Source organism: Marmota flaviventris, chromosome 9 (assembly GCF_047511675.1).
Source record: "Marmota flaviventris isolate mMarFla1 chromosome 9, mMarFla1.hap1, whole genome shotgun sequence".
NCBI lineage: Eukaryota > Metazoa > Chordata > Mammalia > Rodentia > Sciuridae > Marmota > Marmota flaviventris.
In genome coordinates, this window is record NC_092506.1 from 99,228,905 (window position 1) to 99,248,654 (window position 19,750).

At 36.1% G+C, this 19,750-nt stretch overlaps 1 protein-coding gene and 1 pseudogene across 1 annotated transcript in view; both read right to left on the reverse strand.

Annotated features, from left to right (window-relative positions):
• The window catches only part of LOC114088930 (NXPE family member 1-like), a 37,491-nt gene extending 19,528 nt beyond the window's left edge, over positions 1 to 17,963 (reverse strand). The window contains exons 1-2 of the mRNA XM_027930685.2: positions 17,826 to 17,963; positions 2,445 to 2,553 (exon numbers count right to left, since the gene is read on the reverse strand). Of these exons, the coding sequence (XP_027786486.2) occupies positions 2,445 to 2,543 (99 nt within the window). The 5' untranslated portion in view covers positions 2,544 to 2,553; positions 17,826 to 17,963. The remainder of the gene's footprint in view (positions 1 to 2,444; positions 2,554 to 17,825) is intronic.
• A 544-nt stretch (positions 17,964 to 18,507) lies between these two features.
• Positions 18,508 to 18,996, reverse strand: LOC114089005 (NXPE family member 4-like; annotated as a pseudogene).
• Between the last annotated feature and the right edge of the window lie 754 nt (positions 18,997 to 19,750).

The window sequence follows — 19,750 nt, forward strand, 5'->3', positions numbered from 1 at the left end:
TTGCTGAGACTGGCTTTGAACTCAGGATCCTCCTGTCTCAGCCTCCTGAGCCACTGGGATTACAGGCATGTGCCAGCACACCCAGCAGAAAGAGAACTATTTTAAAAGAAACAAATGAATTTTACAACAGAACCAAACAATATCTAAATAAAATCAATATCTAAATAAAATATACCTTTTAGTTTTAAACCATCAACCTTCTCTTAATGTTTTTGTGTTAGAGCAATTTTATGTTTCTTTACTATTGTTTTCTGACCTTACAGATATTTACTAATTTTGGAGTCTGTTTGATTTATAAGTTTCTGAAATAGGTATAATAAATTATTTACTATGGCTGTGACATATCAAATTTAACTTGTAACTCTGATTGTTTTCATTTATGTATGTAGGTATTTTGCTAGGTTCATGCAAATGTATAATGATTTTATTTTCTTTTGTAGATTTTTCCTTGTGTAGCATAGCATTTTATTGTTGTGTTTTTTTCTTAAATTTCTATTTTATTTACTTATTAATATTTTAAGCTAAAATTCACTGGAGTAAAATATTTAAGGAATGCAAAAAGAGAAATATGAGGCAGGAATTTTAAAATAAGACAAATTGACCTTTGTGATAAATATCATAGACAAATTCTTTTGAACATGTTAGTACTAGGAGAGTATTTTTTTCTGAATCCTTCAAAAGAATCTATTAAATCAGACTGAACTTTAAACAATGAGAATGAGCAGAAAGTTTGATGTGTTTGTGGTAAGAACTAAATATGTATTAGCTTACAGGAATAATTCTAATTGATGCTTATAAGGAATGGAATATGTACATGATGGATGGCTATACTCTGAGAGTATAGATGCAATATCACTATAAAAATGGTTGGACAGTAGAGAAAGAGGTGAAAAGTAGTATTTGTTTATTAATTACCATATAGTAGTAACTGAAGTAAAAGGATATTACTTCAAATCACTTAGCACAAATTTGTTATAAAACACTCAACAAAAAGAAATTTACATATTCCACCCATAAGCTGTTCTGTAGCACAAAAGCTAATATTTTACTTAAAGGGTAACAGTAGAGGCTTTGCCACCAAATAAGGCATAAAACAAACTGCCTATGTTCTACTACTATTTAACATTGGGCTGGAGGTATTTGCTAATGTGACTGTACAAGGAAAATCAAATAAGTCATTGGAATTGGAAAAGAAGAGGTAAAATTGTCTTTTCTTTTTCAGATGATATGGATATATTATGGAAAAACCTCAAAGTACAGGTGGAAGAATGACTGCAGATGATAGAAGGACTTAGCAAAAAGTTAGGCTAAGTACATTTAATGTATAAGAATCAGTAGCTTTTACATATTTACACAAAATCAGAAAGAGTGTCAAATGTGAAACAAATGATCTGGTATGGTTGCAAAATGACAGCAAGATATTTAGTTACACATTTTGCATGTGTCTAATTATTTACATGAAGAAAACTCAGGAAATAAAATTGAGCGACTGAAAGGGGAAGTATGTTATTAGACAGAAAACATCATGAAGCTATTTTTTCTTGTAAAGTTAATTTATATATTAAATGAAATAAAAATATCCTGAGTATTTTCTGGACCAGACAATTAGAAAGTTCACCCGAAAATAAAAATAAATAAGAAAGAAGAGCCAGGAAAATTGGGGAATAAGATATCAGGGTTGGTGTGTGTGTGGGGGGGAGGGTGAGCACTATTAGATATTAAATTTTGCTTCTAAAATCTCTATAAGTTCAATGTGTAAAAAAGCAGTGGAACAGAATAAAGAATCAAAATAGAGTTTATTATATACAGAAATTTTGTATGCTGTAGAGGCTGCATTCAATATCAGTGAGGGCATACATGAAATTTTTCTAAGAGGAATAGAATAACTAGATAGGCATAGCTAAAAGCAAAATTAGGTCAATATCACATACAACTTTACAGCAAATTTCAAGTGAATCAAATATCTAAATTTTACAAAACAAAAATATGAGAAAAATGGGTAATTTCCTATATAATCTTTTAGTGGAAAATCTTCTGATTATAAATTACTAGAAACAACAGGGTACACTGTTTTACTAAAAAAATAACGTTTGCATAAAGCATAAATCATAGACAAATTTTTTAAAAATGGCAAATTGGAACTAAGTAGTCAAGAAATATATTCACCTGATTTGGTGACAAGTACTCACTGAGTGATAGGGAAGGTTGTGACCTTCACAAGGGCCATTTTGGGGCATATAAGAGGTAGAATCTGATTAGATTGCATTGAGGATGAATGATAAATGAGAAAATCGAGACAATGTCCCTCTGAAATGAGGTAGAGAAGGAGAGAAGAAAGCTGAGTTAGAGTGGGAGGGTAAGGGAAGGATTGACTGTGGTAAGTGCTCAATTGATGGAGGTCACAGGTGAAGGTTTCAAACCAAACTAGAGAAAATTGTTCATACCTTTGTGAAGTTTTGAGAAATTGTAGAAGTTATCCAGGCGATGACTAAAAGAGATGCCAATACCAACAGCACTTTCTGAAGCATTATATTTGAGGACATGATGAGAGTCCTAGGAAAGACAACACATGAGACAGAATCATATAAAAAGTGAGTTCATCTGTACACATTGTTTAATTTTTCAACAGCAATTTGCCCCTGAGACGTTTTTTCCCCCTTGCTAAACCACTTTCTTTCTCTCTCTTAACCAGCTCACACCTCCAACTCCTTTGCCCACCTGTTGGCTGTTTCTTATCCATATTTTATTTAGGATTGTTACTTTCTCCCTCCATGACCCTGAAATAGGAGGCAGATGTCCCTCTTACATGCTCTAGTTTCTCCGTTGGAGCACTTAACCACAGTTCCTCTTACCACCATTACAACAGAAGCAGAAAATTTAATTCATCAGTCTGTCATTGGGGGAAGACTTGGGATAGCTGAAGGGGTCACAAGAACATGTTATGCTATAAAACACGATCTATAAATACCCTTAAAGAAAGTTGGTCCTTTTAACTGGTCAGGTAAGTAGGGCAGCTGACTTTTGCTGAGCACTGAGTATAAAATTTGGAAGTAGAAACTCCTTGTAGACCAAATTATTCTGTGTAAAAGAGGTGATTCAACAAGGTTATGTAGTACATGAGGAAAAGAAGGGAGAAGGAGACAAGAAGAGGTAATGAGGGGGAGAATGTGGGAAACAGGAAGACAGGGAGAAAGAGAGAGAGGATCCTCTTCATCATGTCCATGGTAAAGTGGTCATGGAACCAGAAGTTAGATTTTATGTTTTAAATCATATTTTGAGGTCTGAGATATAAAGTCCCCCTCTCTTTTCCTTACCACATCCCCAGCGGTGTTCTTTTTCTTTTTAATGAAAAAACCTGTGTGAGAGTGGATTCATTTACTAAAATCCTAAAAGGTTCTTTTGAGTCTGACTGATGCAGAGGGAAACAGATACATCCCACACAAAATGGATGCGAGAGAACAAATGGTGAGTTCAGAGCTGGTTAACTTTTGGAGAATCCAAGGAGAGATTGTTTAAGCAAGATGCAGCACACAGTCATGATTCATAACAAGTGATTGCTTTTTGATTAAATTGGGACTCCCACTTACTGACACCTGATGTGGGAGCAATTGTAAAGGTGAGTTCTGGGTTCCGGTAAGTGTTGGGATGAAATGAATGAATACAGGAGACAGGAACAGAATGGGACAACTTCCAGTCTGTGTCACTCACTGTATTGCAATATCTTGTTTACTTTCTGATCATCAAAGACTGCTAATTACTAGTGAACTAGAATAGTTTCTATCTCAGTATTATGTGTACAGTGTCTAGGGCAGTGATGGACAAACATAATAATTATTGAATGGGTAATTTAAAAACATAATCCTGCTTTTCAGATCAAATTTTTAATTCCATCCACTAAAATTTTATATATTCTCAGAATGTTCATATAGCATTTTCAATGGGGCAAAATATCAGGGTCAAAGGACTATTCTGAGTACTCTTCACCTCCCATTCTGAGTCTAGTCCACTTTTTCTAACTTCTAAGTGAATTCCATTATATGTGAGTTTCAATGAGTGGTCTGATTCATATTTATGTACTTAGAAAGTAGTTCATACGGGTAAGTTTCAGCAGGATTGGAAAAAAAAAGCATTTTGGTGCAACCTAGACTCTCTACTTCCTTTTCTCAGGTTTTAAAATTTATTTTGTTCATTCACTTATTTAGTAATCACTAAGTACTTACCCAATATGTGTCAGGTACTATGTAATATACTGAAGATAAAGTGAACCAAAAAAAAAAACAACTCATGAATTATATGAACATTCATGAGAATTGGAATACATTAGTGGAAACACTAGTTTCTTGTTGGTCTGTGAATAAGCCTTATTTCTCCATGTTCCTGAGTCAGTGCTGCACCTCCTGCCTAAATTCTCATCCTTCTCCCCTCCCTGCACCCATCCCTTCCAATTCCTTCTTCAGTAAAGCTGGAGAATTTCTATTCATCATTTGAGTTTGTGCTTGAGTGAAGACTGTTCTTTACTCAGTAGTTTTAGATAATAACCTATTCCTTTATGCTAGTCTATTGTGCATGCCTGTGTTATAATACATGCTGCACCAGTTTATTTTATGTTCTTATGTGTCATTTACTTCATGAGGCTGCTAGACATTCTAGAGGAGATCCTTATCCAAGAAGAGAATCACCTAACTGAATCTATCCACCTTTGATTGCTGGTATGTTTATCATAAGGTACTGGTCATGACAACCATCCCATTCTGTTGCATGTATTTCTGAGCTCACATTTGCCCTGGTGAAGTATTTGCTGGCCAGAGCAGTCTCCTTTGATAGTGGCCAAGTGCTTTTTTTTATTTTAAAGGTATTTTACTGCTGGGCTTGGCAGCTCATGCCTGTAATCCCAGCATCTCAGGAAGCTGATGCAGCAGAATCACGAGTTCAAATCCAGCTTCAGCAACTTAACAAGGCCCCGAGCAACTAAGGAGACTCTGTCTCTAAGTAAAATAGAAAAAAAAAAGTGCTTGGGATGTGGCTCAGTGGTTAAGTGCCCCGGGGTTCAATCCCTGGTACCAAAAATAAAACAAAACAAACAAAAACCCCCAAACAACAAGGTTTTTGTACTGTCATGGTTTAGAGTTTTATTAATGATATCCTCCATATCTGTTATATTTTGGGTCTTGTTATGGATTGGATGTGAGACACTGCAAGAAGATTCAGGGGAGAAATGATCAAGTTGTGAGAGTCTTAAACCAATCAGTGAATTAATCAACTTATAGGGATTAATCAAGTGGAAACTGGAGGCAGTTGGGGTGTGGCTGGAGGGGGTGGGCATTGGGCGTGTGGTTTGGGGGTATATATTTTGTATCTGGAAAGTGGAATCTCACTCTGCTTCTGGAATGTGACATGAGCTGCTTCCTCTGCCATCCTCAAGGATGTTGTGCCTTGCCTTGAGACACAAGGAATGGAGTTGTCTATGGACTAAGACCTCTAAAACCATAAGCCTCCATATAAATTTTTCCTTCTCTACAGTTGTGCTGGTTGGGTCTTTTTCACCGCAGCAAAAAAGCTGACTAAAACCAATCTGGTATGTTTCCCAAAGGCTTATGTGTTGAGAACTTGATTCCCCAGCTAGTAGTGCTATTGAGAGGTGGTAGGAACTTTTGGAGATAGAGCCTAATTTGAAGGGGTGGACCACCTAATTTGAAGGGTAGAGTTTGTCCCTAGACCCTTTCAGCCACCATGAAGTGAGCAGTTTTTTCTTTACCATGTGTTCCCCACTGTGGGGTTGTTTCACCACAAGTCCAAAGGGATGGCACTCAATTACTCTGGATTAAAACCTCTGAAACTGTGTGCCAAAATAAATCTTTTCTCCTTTAAGTTATTTTCCATTGTTGTTTTTATTATTGTTATTATGATGATGATGATGTTTAGGGTACTGGGGATTGAACCCAACAGTAGTGTACTAATGAACTGAATCTGCAGTGTTTTAGTATTTTTTATTTTTTTATTTTTGAGGGTCCTACTAACTTGCTAAAATTAGGCTGGATTCACAATCTCCCTGCCTTATCCTCCCAAGTATCTAGGATTAAGGCATTTACCATCATGAGTGACTATTTTTCCCTGCTATTTTGTCACAGCAACAGAAAGTTTTCTAACATGATACTAAATCATTTTGCATCTGTTTTCTATTTTGAAACCTTAATGCAGTTCACTTTTGACTAAACCAAAGAATCACTGTTCACAGTATTGCTTGGTGCCTAATGGGCATATAATCTCATTTATTCCAAAGTCAAGGTCTTACTCAGATTCTAGACCCTATATTGAGCTCTGCATTTTCAACTGACTTTAATAATTTTCCACTTGGAAATTATTACTGGCAGAAGTAATGCCAGGTCTTAATTATGTTAGCCATTGAGAGTCTCTTTTGTGCATCTTTTCTCAGTCTCTTCCATTATGGCTACATTTCATCATGAAAATTGGCAAAGGCTGCAGCAGATGTTTTTTTGTTTTTAAGCTGGGAGATTAGATTTGTCAGCTCACTGTCACTCTAAGAACTCTGAAAGTCTGTACCATTAAAATATTTTGTCATCTGGAAGATCAAAATGGCAGATTATAAGGAGGCTACACTTTCCATTTGTTCCATGGATTGGGATTCCATTAGAAATACTGCTTCTCAGTGAGGTGAGAGAGGGAATTCACTAAAATTCAATATTGGACACTCAGACCCAGAAACTCAGGTGCTCTGAGCCAAGGACAAGAAAAGGTATGTTGTAGCCAAGCTGATTGCTAGATAACCGTAGAGGGAAAAAAGGGTAACAGAAAGAGAAAGAAACACAACAGAGAAATTTAACATAGAAAAACCTGTAGAACCATAAAACATCCTAAACTTCGCTGAATCAGAGGCTGCATAGTAGTTGGGATTTGAGAGTGATCCTTGCTTGTCAACTGGAAAGTTGAGAACTGAGGGGAAAGCCATCTTGAGGCAGTCATGCTGAAGCTGGCTACTCTAAGAACCCAGGAGACCACTGTATATTGAACCCTGTCTGGGCTGGTGCCTATCACAAAGACTAGGCTGTACTTAGCAGAACATGATTGAAACATGAAGATTGCACCTGGAGGGATAAAGGTCAGAAATATAGAAGGGAGTGCAACTTGCTTTCCCCTTTGAATCTGGTGGCTCATGTAATCAGTTGAAAGGGGTCAGGAAACTGATGAGGCAGACATGATTACACTGTGGCTGAGCCCGGGCACACCATTCCAATGGATGATGGAGAGTGTGAGACCTGTGGAGGGTTGGTCATCCTGACCGGAAGTAGAACTCTCTGGAGACCCTGAGATCAGCATCTTCCTGTCTCTAGCATTGTATTGATCTAATCTCTCCAGGGCAGATACCATCTGACAAACTTCCCAGAGTTCTAATCAGAGGTAAACCCGAGCTGCTGGAACTTCCCATTTAGAAACATGCATCAGCCCCACCCTGGGAGTGCATGAATATAGTTTGTCTAGATAAAACTTCAGTTGATAGTATTTCCCCTTTTTCTGGTGAAAAGGGAAGCTGAGAGCTATTTCAACCAGCTTTTGCTCCAGTCCACTCCAGCTGACAGCTGATTCAGGAAGTCAGGACAGAACATGAGTGAGAAATTTAATAAAGTGATAGAGATACTGAAAAAGAACCAAACAGAAATCTTGCAAATGAAAGATACAATAAATCAAATAAAAATTCAGTTGAAAGTCTCTTCAGTAGAGAGACATATACTCAAAGATGCAGATAGACCCCAATAGAATAATACTAAGTGATGTCAACATCTCTTTCACTACTAGGTACGTAATCCAGATATAAATGCAATAAAGACTCTCAAACCTAAAAAATATTATAAATCAAATGGACCAAGTGGACATCTACAGGATATTTCATCCAGTGACAGCCAAATTCACTTTCTTCTCAGCTGCTCATGAAAACATCTCCAAAATAGATCATAGTTTATGCCACAAGAGAAGTTTTAGCAAATATAAAAACTTGATATAATTCATTGCATTTTAAGAATCATAATGGAATGAAGTAAAATATTAGAAAAACTACAGAATCTATATAAACACACAAGGCACGGACAATACACTTTAAAATATTTTAAAGTTTTCTTTTTAGTTATACATGATATTAGAGTATATTTTGACATATTTATACATACATGGAATATATATTAATCTAATTAGGGTCCCAGTCTTTTAGTTATACATGTTGTGGAGATTCATTGTAGTGTATTCATGTATAAACAGAGAAAATTTATGTCGATTCATTCCACTGTTTTTCCTATTCCTGTCCCCTCTCTTTTACTTTCATTTCCTTTTGGCTAATACAATGAACTTCTATCCCCACCCATGCCTTATGTGGTAGGATATATCAGAAAGAACATTTGACTTTTGATTTTTGGAGGATTGGCTTATTTTATTTAGCATGATAGTCTTTAGGTATCCATTTACTGGCAAATGTCATAAGATCATTCTTTTTATATGGCTGAGTAATATTCCATTGTGTATATATGTCACATTTTAAAAACCCATTACTCTGTCAAAGGGCACCTAGGTTGGTACCATAGCTTAGCTATTTTGAAGTGAGCTGCTATAAACATTGATCTGGGTGCATCACTGTAGTATGCTAATTTTAAGTCCTTTGGATATATAGTGAAGAATAGGATACCTGGGTTAAATAGTGGTTCCATTCCAAGTTGTTTTTTTGTTTTTGTTTTAGAAATCTCCATAGTGCTTTTCAGTGTGGTTGCACCAATTTCCTGTCCCACCAACAAATGTATGAATGTACCTTTTTCCCCTCTTCTGACCAACATTTAATATTACTTTTTTTTTGTGATTGTTGCCATTTTGACTGGAGCAAGATGAAATCTCACTGTAGTTTTAATTTTCTTTTCTCTAATTGCCAGAGATTTTGAACATTTTTCACATATTTTGAACAATACACTTTTAAATGATGAATTAGTGATAAAAGAAATCAAGGGAGAAATTTAAAGATCCTTAGAATTAAATGAGAAGAGAGACACAATGCATCAGAATCCCTTGAAAAATATGAAGGTGGTGCTTTTTTTAAATACTTTTTTTAGTTGTAGGTGGACATAGTACCTTTTTATTTTATTTATGTGGTGCCTAGGATCCAACCCAGGACTTTACACATGTGAGATGAGTGCTCTACCACTTAGACACAGCCCCAGCCCCTGAAGGTTGTTCTAAAAATTTTTCTTCTTTTTTTTCTTTTTAGATATACAAGACAATAGAGTATATTTTGACATAGCATACATACATGGAGTATAACTTTCCATTCTTGTGGTTGTATATGATGTGGAGTTATATTGGTTGTGCATTCATATATGAATATAGGAAAGTAATGTCTGATTCATTCTACTGTCTTTCCTATTTCCATCCTCCCTCTCTTCCCTTCATTACCCTTTGTCTAATCCAATGAACTTCTATTCCTCCCTCACCTTATTGTGTGTTAGTATCCACGTATCAGAGAGAACATTTGGCCTTTGGAGTGAGAGAGAATCTCAGTGTAGTTTTAATTTGCATTTCTCTAATTGCTAGAGATGTTGAATATTTTTTTCATATATTTGTTGAATCATCATATTTCTCCTTCTATGAAGTACCTGTTCATTTCCTTTGCCCATTTACTGATTGGATTATTTGCTTTTTTGGGTGTTAAATATTTGGGTTCTTTATATATTCTGAGGATTAATGCTCTATCTGAGGTGCAGGTGGCAAAGATTTTCTCCCATTCTGTAGGCTCTTCACACTCTTGATCATTTCCTTTGTTGTGAAGAGGCTTCTTAGTTTGATACCATCCCATTTATTGACTCTTGATTTTATTTCTTGCACTTTAGGGGACTTGTTGAGGAAGTTGGTTCCTAAGCTGACATCATGTAGCTTCAGGTCTACTTTTTCTTCTATTAGGCACAGGGTCTCTGGTCTAATGCCTAAGTCTGGTCTACTTAGAGTTGTGTTTTGTGCAGGGTAAGAGGTAGGTGTTTGATTTCATTTTGTTACAAATGGATTTCCAGTTTTCCCAGAACCATTTATTGAAGAGGCTATATTTTTTTCTAATGTATGTTATTGGTGCTTTTATCTAGTATGAGATAACTCTATTTATGTGTGTTTATCTAAGAAAAATTTGTAGTTGTGAACATCTACAAAAATATGAGAAAGATCCCAAGTAAATAGCCCAATGATTCATTTCAAGGCCCTAAAAAAACAAAAACAAGCTATTTACCAAAAAAATGGTAGAAGAAAGTAAATAATTAATGTCATTGCTAAAATTAATAAAATAGAGACCATCCCAACTGGAGGAGGAGCCCAGCCTCCCGCCTGCACAGTAGACAGACCACACGGCCCGGAGAGGGGGAACAGCCGCCCGCCGGCGCGGTAGACAGACCACCCCAACTAGAGGAGGGGCCCTGCCACCCGCCCGTGTGGTCACCTGACTGAGCTCTGGACAAACATAAGGTCTCCCCAACACCCTCCACCTCATCAAGCACCTTTTGAGAAAAACTGATGGAACTCATCTTGGAAAATCCCACCAACCCTTAAAACCCACCAACCGGTGGTGGCTACCAGCTCGGTTCTGCAGCAGATCAGGCACCTGGTTTACATCTCAGAGAATAAGAGTAGAGAGGCCACAGGTGGAAGCTCAAGTCCTCTCACACTGACTACCACCACCACCCTGAACCCAGAGACTCAAGCTAGGAATAGACAACACCACCAACTGGAAGAAAAGAAAACAGTTCTGAGAGACATTTTTTTCTTTCTTTTTTTTTCTTCTCTCTCTCTTTTTCATCCATTCATCCAGTCCCCTCTACCCTTCCCCCTCTGGATCTCGCAACCTCAACATATGTGAAACCAAGAATTGTGCATGAAAAAGGGCTTTAACAACTGAATCACCAGAATAATATACTGTAGAGGAATTGCATATGCCCCATCTCCCTCCCTTCCTTTTATTTCTTTTCTTTTTTCTCTTATTTTCTTTTCCCAGTCTCTTTTTTCTCTTTCTTTCCTTGTTATTTGTTTTTCTCCTTCTTACTCCCTCTATACCACTTGCAGCCCCCTAAATTTTATTATTTATAAGTAGGGTAATCTTATAAATACAGATAGGAATTTGAATCTATACATTCTTCCATAAATTACCCATCTATTGGTTAGAGCTTTCCAAAGTTTCTAAGTTAGATTAACCCCATACCCTCACTCCTTTCCCCCTAAACATAACATCCTACACCTGAAATTCAGTTTTCTTCAAGCTACCAGAAATGGTATGCCTTTCATGAAACTAATGACTATATTTGTAAATGATAATCGAAACCAACATTTGTAGACATAGAGTCTAGCTATAAATGTGGTAATATGGAACATGTGTGCTTAGATGATGTACTATTGATATTGGGAACTGTTAATATTGTGTTTCTCCACAAAAGGGAGACGTTGCAACTATACAAGAGCAAGATAAATATATAGGGGAAAAATCAATAACACAACAGTTTCACAAGCAGAAACAAACGTGAGCAGTAAGAAAAGACAAGGAAAGAAAGGACCACAAGCAATGCAGGTCAACTCAACTTTAGAAGAGGTAACAGCTGCAGCAGATGGAATGTCAGATAAAGAATTCAGGATATACATGCTTCAGATGATCTGGAATCTCAAGGAAGACATTAGACAGCAAAATCAGACAATTAAAGATCACTTTGACAATGAATTATATAAACAAATACAAGAAGCAATAGATCAATTATATAGGGAGATAGAGGTTATAAAAAACAAACAAACAGAAATCCTAGAAATGCAGGAAGCAATAAACCAGATTAAAAACTCAAATGAGAGTACTACCAGCAGAGTAGAATACTTAGAAGATAGAACATCAGACAATGAAGACAAAGTATTTCAACTTGAAAAGAACATAGACAGCTCAGAGAGACTGTTAAGAAACCATGAGCAGAACATCCAAGAAATATGGGATAACATAAAGAGACCAAAATTAAGAGTCATTGGGATACAGGAAGGTATAGAGGTCCAAACCAAAGGAATGAGCAATCTGTTCAATGAAATAATATGAGAAAACTTCTCAGACTTGAAGAATGAAACAGAATTCCAAATCCTAGAAGCCTACAGGACGCCGAATGTGCAAAATCATGAGAGATCCACACCAAGACACATTATAATGAAGATGCCCAACATACAGAATAAGGAGAAATTTTTAAAAGCTACAAGAAAAAAGGAAGCAGATTACATTTGGGGTAAACCAATCAGGATAAAAGCTGATCTTTCAACACAGACTCTGAAAGCTAGAAGATCCTGGAACAACATATTTCAAACACTGAAAGAAAATGGGTTCCAACCAAGAATTGTGTATCCAGCGAAATTAAGCTTCAGGATGGAAGATGAAATTAAAACCTTCCACAATAAACAAAACTTAAAAGAATTTGCAGCTAGAAAACCAGCTCTTCAAAACATCCTTGGCAAAACATTACAGGAAGAGGAAATGGAAAATAACAATGAAAACCAACAGCGGAAGGTAGTACAGTAAAGGGAAAAAATAATCAAAGAGGAAAAACAAATCATGTTAAGTAACATAAATAAACAAATGTGGCTGGAAGTACAAACCATATCTCAATAGTAACCCTAAATGTTAATGGCTTAAACTCACCAATCAAGAGACATAGGCTAGTAGAATGGATCAAAAAAAAAAAAAACAAAAAAAAAAACAGATCCAACAATATGCTGCCTACAGGAGGTGCATTTGATAGGAAAAGACATACATAGACTGAAGGTGAAAGGTTGGGAAAAATCACATCACTCATATGGACCCCGGAAACAAGAAGGAGTGTCCATATTCATATCAAATAAAATAGAATTGAAGCCAAAGTTAATCAAAAGGGATAAAGGAGGACACTACATACTGCTCAAGGGAACCATACACCAACAAGACATAACAATAATAAATATATATGCCCCAAACAATGGTGCAGCTATGTTCATCAAACAAACTCTTCTCAAGTTCAAGAGTCAAATAGACCACAATACAATAATTATGGGAGACTTCAACACACCTCTCTCACCACTAGACAGATCTTCCAAACAAAAGTTGAATAAAGAAACTATAGAACTCAATAACACAATTAATAACCTAGACTTAATTGACATATATAGAATATACCACCCAACATCAAGCAGTTACATTTTTTTCTCAGCAGCACATACACCCTTCTCAAAAATAGACCATATATTATGTCACAGGGCAACTATTAGAAATTATAAAGGAGTAGAGATAATACCATGCATCCTATCTGATCATAATGGAATGAAACTGGAAATCAACGATAAAAGAAGGAAGGAAAAATCCTGCATCACTTGGAGAATGAACAATATGTACTGAATGATCAATGGGTTACAGAAGACATCAAGGAGGAAATTAAAAAATTCTTAGAGATAAATGAAAACACAGACACAACATATAGGAATCTATGGGACACAATGAAAGCAGTTCTAAGAGGAAAATTCATTGCTTGAAGTTCATTCCTTAAAAAAAGAAAAAAAAAAACAACAACAAATAAATGATCTCACACTTCATCTCAAAACCCTAGAAAAAGAAGAGTAAAACAACAGCAAAAGTAGTAGAAGGCAAGAAATAATTAAAATCAGAGCTGAAATAAATGAAATTGAAACAATTGAAAAAATTGACAAAACTAAAAGTTGGTTCTTTGAAAAAATAAATAAGATCAACAGACCCTTAGCCATGCTAATGAAGAGAAGAAGAGAGAGAATTCAAGTTACTAGCATACAGGATGAAAAAGGCAATATCACAACAGATACTGCAGAAATACAGAAGATAATTAGAAATTAATTTGAATCCTTATACTCCAAAAAAATAGAAGACATTGAAGGCATCAATAAATTTCTTAAGTCATATGATCTGCCCAGATTGAGTCAGGGGGATATACACAACCTAAACAGACCAATATCAATTGAGGAAATAGAAGAAGCCATCAAAAGACTACCAACTAAGAAAAGCCCAGGACCGGATGGGTATACAGCAGAGTTTTACAAAACCTTTAAAGAAGAACTAATACCAATACTTTTCAAGCTATTTCAGGAAATAGAAAAAGAGGGAGAACTTCCAATTTCATTCTACGAGGCCAACATCACCCTGATTCCTAAACCAGACAAAGACACTTCAAAGAAAGAAAACTACAGACCAATATCTCTAATGAACATAGATGCAAAAATCCTCAATAAAATTCTGGCAAATCGGATACAGAAACATATCAAAAAGATCGTGCATCATGATCAAGTAGGATTCATCCCTGGGATGCAAGGTTGGTTCAATATATGGAAATCAATAAACGTTATTCACCAAATCAATAGACTTAAAGATAAGAACCATATGATCATCTCAATAGATGCTGAAAAAGCATTCGACAAAGTACAGCATCACTTTATGTTCAAAACACTAGAAAAACTAGGGATAACAGGAACATACCTCAATATTGTAAAAGCTATCTATGATAAGCCTCAGGCTAGCATCATTCTAAATGGAGAAAAGTTGAAGGCATTCCCTCTAAAATCTGGGACAAGACAGGGATGCCCTCTCTCACCACTTCTATTCAACATAGTTCTCAAAACACTGGCCAGAGTAATTAGACAGATGAAAGAAATTAAAGGCATAAAGACAGGAAAAGAAGAACTTAAATTAGCACTATTTGCGAATGACATGATCCTATACCTAGAAAACCCAAAAGGTTCTACCAAGAAACTTCTAGAGCTAGTAAATGAATTTAGCAAAGTGGCAGGATATAAAATCAACACGCATAAATCAAAGGTGTTCCTGTATATCAGTGACAAATTCTCTGAAATGGAAATGAGAACAACCACCTCATTCACAATATCCTCAAAAAAAATAAAATACTTGGGAATTAACCTAACAAAAGAGGTGAAAGAACTATATAAAGAAAACTAAAAAACACTAAAGAGAGAAATAGAAGAAGACCTTAGAAGATGGAAAGATATACCCTGTTCATGGATAGGCAGAACTAACATCATTAAAATGGCCATATTACCAAAAGTTCTCTATAGGTTTAATGCAATGCCAATCAAAATCCCAACGGCATTCCTCGCAGAAATATAAAAAGCAATCATGAAATTCATCTGGAAAAATAAAAGACCTAGAATAGCAAAAGCAATTCTAAGCAGGAAGAGTAAAACTGGCGGTATAGCAATACCAGATTTTAAACTATACTACAGAGCAATAGTGACAAAAACAACATGGTACTGGTACCAAAATAGGTGGGTAGACCAATGGTACTGAATAGAGGACACAGAGACCAATCCACAAAATTACAACTACCTTATATTAAACAAAGGTGCTAAAAGCATGCAATGGAGAAAGGATAACTTCTTCAACAAATCTTGCTGGGAAAACTGGAAATCCATATGCAACACAAATAGAGATCTTGCTTTTCAGACTTTATGAGATCCTGTTGCCCACCTGGGCTGGGTGGCCCCTGCACCAATCCAAACTCAATGATCTGTCCCAGGTTTAGAATCCATCTCTCTAGAAAGCTTTCCAGAACAATCCTAGATCACTCTGATGCCTCCCATATTCTGAAATCCTGTGGCACATTTGTACATTTTCCACCTGTGTCACACATGATCCAAGGCAAAGAAATATTATCAGGAGTAAACAGATATTTTTTAAAAATCTATTTTCTCTTTCCCCAACTAGATGTTAGCTGAGTGACTCTTCAATGCTCTCTCCCCATGGAGCTCTGGGTACTACTGCTGGTTTGTTTTTAGGAAAATACTTTATCTTCAAGCCGTATCATACTTAAAACCATCCTGTCCTTGTTAGAGGACAGCTTATTGCTTCATGTTTTTTTCCATGCTTTTCATCTTAATGTCCCCCTTTATTTTCTTTCTCTTACTTGACAGAAGAACTTAGAGAGACGTGGTCTTTCTAATTTCTTTTCATTACTCTATGCTCTGATGCCTGGCAGGACTATAGATAGAGAAAGGCAGAGACTCAATAGTTTTCCTACTCAACTGTTGTGGTGATCTCCCCACTAGGGTAATTCAAAAAATCTTGTGAATTCTACACTCATTCTTATAACTATTTAAAACTTGTTTTATGCCTTGCTTAAAAACACTTTGGTTTCTATCAGCCTGTATTCAATGTTATCTGGCTTGTTATTTTCTTAGGGCATGGATTTGAGTAATCAATACAAATCATATAATTATAGGTACAATGTTTCAGCTTGACGATTGGATCTGAGTATAATGTGCTGGTGTTCTATAGCCATGGCACTGCGACCTTAGTCAATAATAATGTATATTTCAAAATAGCCAAAAGAATCAAAAGATATTTAATGTTTTCCCCAGAGGGAGATGATAAATATTATAGTGATAGATATGCCAATTAATCCTGATTTAGTGATTTATGGTTTATGTTCTTCTTTCTAGTACCTTCCATTTGGTCAGGCAACTCTAACTTCAGCTCCAACTTCTTTTCATTTCTTCCCTCCTTTCCATCTTTGCTTTTCCTTCCTTTCTTTTATTTTCTTTCTTTTCTTCCCCACCTTTTCCTTCTTTTCTTCCCTCCATCCCTCCCTACCTACCTTCTCTGATTGCTTGATTCCTTCTTTCCTTCCTTCATCTCTCTTTATATCTTTCTTTTTTTCTTAATTCTCCTCCTCCTCCTCCTCCTCCTCCTCCTCCTCCTCCTCCTCCTCCTTTTCCTCCTCCTCCTCCTCCTCCTTCTTCACCACCAGTGACTGTATCAAGGGGCACTCTATCACTGGGCTGTATCTCCAATCCTTTTTATTTTGTATTTAGAGACAGGGTCTCATAAGTTGATGAGACTGGCCTTACTTTTGATCATTCTGCCTAATCTTCTGGAGCAGCTGAGATTACAGGCGTGCACCACCACAACTGACCTGTCTGTCAGATTTTTCCCATGTATTGCTTCTCTCAGATGCTTCTCTAACTAGCCATTCACTTTTATCACCACCACACATCACTCTCCATGTTATCCTGTCATATGCTTTTCTTGTCACTCTGTTTTACTATAATTTTTATAACTATACTATAATAATTATTATAGTATTATTGTATATCTTTTCTTATTGGTCATTATATTTTACCTTTAAAAGAAATATAGTCTTTTATGGCTGATATTTCAATTGACTTCTTGACCACTGCAAGCCTGAAGCTAAAATGGTATCTGGCACTGATAGGGACCCCCTAAGTATTTCTGATGGTCGAATGTACACTGGGTACTGAATTGAAAACTCTGGTTCACTGACAAGTGTATAGAAAATGTATTATCCCCATCCAAAAGGAAATTGGATGGACAGGTTTAAGATGTCTCATTATATCTCTTTTTTCTCAGATATAGCAAGAGTAGATCGGAGCCCTTTGATTAAAACAATAAGGAAGAATTTGTTGCCAAATTATTTTATGATAGTTACATTGTTGTCCTATTAAACTGACATTCTCATATCAGTCACTCCTTTTGGTCACATTTTGGGATGACCTATTAAAATAAAAATGCATAATTAAAATGTTAACTTTTGCTGTTGATTATGTACAGAATGGATTTTCAAATATGTTTTAAGTAGTGGAGCTTTTTCTCAAAGCAGAAGCTCACTGTGAAGTGCAATATACACATAGGTAAGAGTGGCTGATACTGGGACTGAAACAGTGGGGGTAGAACCTGTTTCCACCCACCAGTCCCCTCTCCTTACTATGTTTCATAATCACATTGGTATTAAGATCATAAATGTTAGACTCACCCTTTCAATTGGGAAATTGATGCTCAGAGCTGAAGTGAATTATCCAGAGTCTTAAAATGACTTGGCAGCAATGGCACTACAAGCCAGGTCCTTGAGTTCTCATACACTATGCCTTCACCTGTGATATCCTAGTATTCCTGGATGCTAAACTCTATAGTTAGATTAGAGCCTTGCCGTGGGTGGGAGTTCCTATAAGAAGAGGCAAGTCAGACATTTCTTGGAGTCAGGAGGCTTGCTTTGAATTCTGCTTCTCCCCTCAGGCTATGGGACAATTGCTTTATAAGACTTCTCATTTGGAAATCAGCTCACATCTGTCTATGGTGGTAGAAGTAAGAAATGAGACTTCTTTCTCCAAGTGTTTATTTTAGAATTACTTAATAGCTCTCAATTTACATGCAACAGAGAGAAATTTCACCAATATATGTCTCAACTTCCCATTTTTGAAAAGTGGCATGACTGTGATCAAGGAGGGTATGACCTTTTCATGACTATTCTTAGTTTCATTTGTAAGTCAAAGTCCAGAGTAGCAATAGCTTACTTGGCTGAACTGGTGGAACCATATAACTAATAGTTAAGGTTATCTTCTGAGGCTAATTAAGAGTCAAACATGACATCTGGCAGGCTAACAGGCACTTAGTAGATCTTTTTACCTAAATCAATGAATTTTAGAGATACATTTTATCTAGCAAATATTGCTTAAGAATATATTAGTTGGATTGCAAACTACATAATAAGTGGGTGGATATTATTTGTGCCATATGTAATTGTTATATCCTGGGCATCAATGATGCTCACATTGAGATCCTGGAAAATGTCTGTAATGGCAAGATATTGAGAATAACCATAAATGTCATTTAATCTTTCCAATTCATTTTGCATGTTCCTGATATTTTCTGACTTGATAATGACTGTGGTGTCTGGGCTTCGCAAAAGGAGTGGCTGAACAGCTTTGTAAGTATTGAGGGCCCTTTGGAAGAAAATGTCCATGGAAAGGGGTCTGAAATGCTAACCCAGAGAAATAACAATGACAGTATTTTTTTCTCCTCCAGTCCTGTTAATGACTTGGGTGATAAACTAAATCTCTGAATTGATAGAAAGATGATCCAACCATGGGATAACCGTATTTTTGCCACTGGATGTTGATACATCTGTTCAATTTCACAGCAAGTTGTTATTGAAAAATTTTCAGACTCATTCAGATCCACAGATCAGTGCTGAAGACAAATAGGCAAGCCCAACATGAAAGGAGAATAAAATTACAAAGTTTGGTAAATCATGCTAAATGAATGGAACTGGAGAACATCATGCTAAGTGAAATATTCCAGACTCAGAAAGTCAAGGGTTGAATGTTTTCTTTTATGTGCAGAAGCTAGATCAAAATCAGGGGAAATAGGTGAGAAATCCCATCAAAATAGAAGAGAGATCAGTGGAGTAAAGGATGTGGATTGAGGTGGGGAGATGAGAAAAGGGAAAAGGAAGAAATGGTGGAATGAATCTGAATGGTGGAATGAAACTTTCTTATGTACATATATGAATATACCACAGTGAATTTAATCTTTATATATATTCATAGTTAACTAATTTTAAAAAGCTATAGAAATAGAAAATAAAATAAGTGTAGAGGAAAGACATTGGGGTGTTAGGAGGAAGGGAAAGAGAAATACTGGGTACTGAAATGTAGCAAATTACATTCCATGTTTGTAGAATTATGTCTAAAGAATCCCCAATATAATACTGTATAACTATAGTACATTTATAAAAAAAATTGACTAGACATAAAATAGGAAAGTTTTGGTGCTTAGACACAAATAATAATGTCTGATTTATTGTAGGTTTAATTAGGGAGACACTTTTGAAACTTAGTTGAACAATTAAAAATGTTATACTAGATTATATATGTCCTTTTGCAGAATCATGCAGGTTGA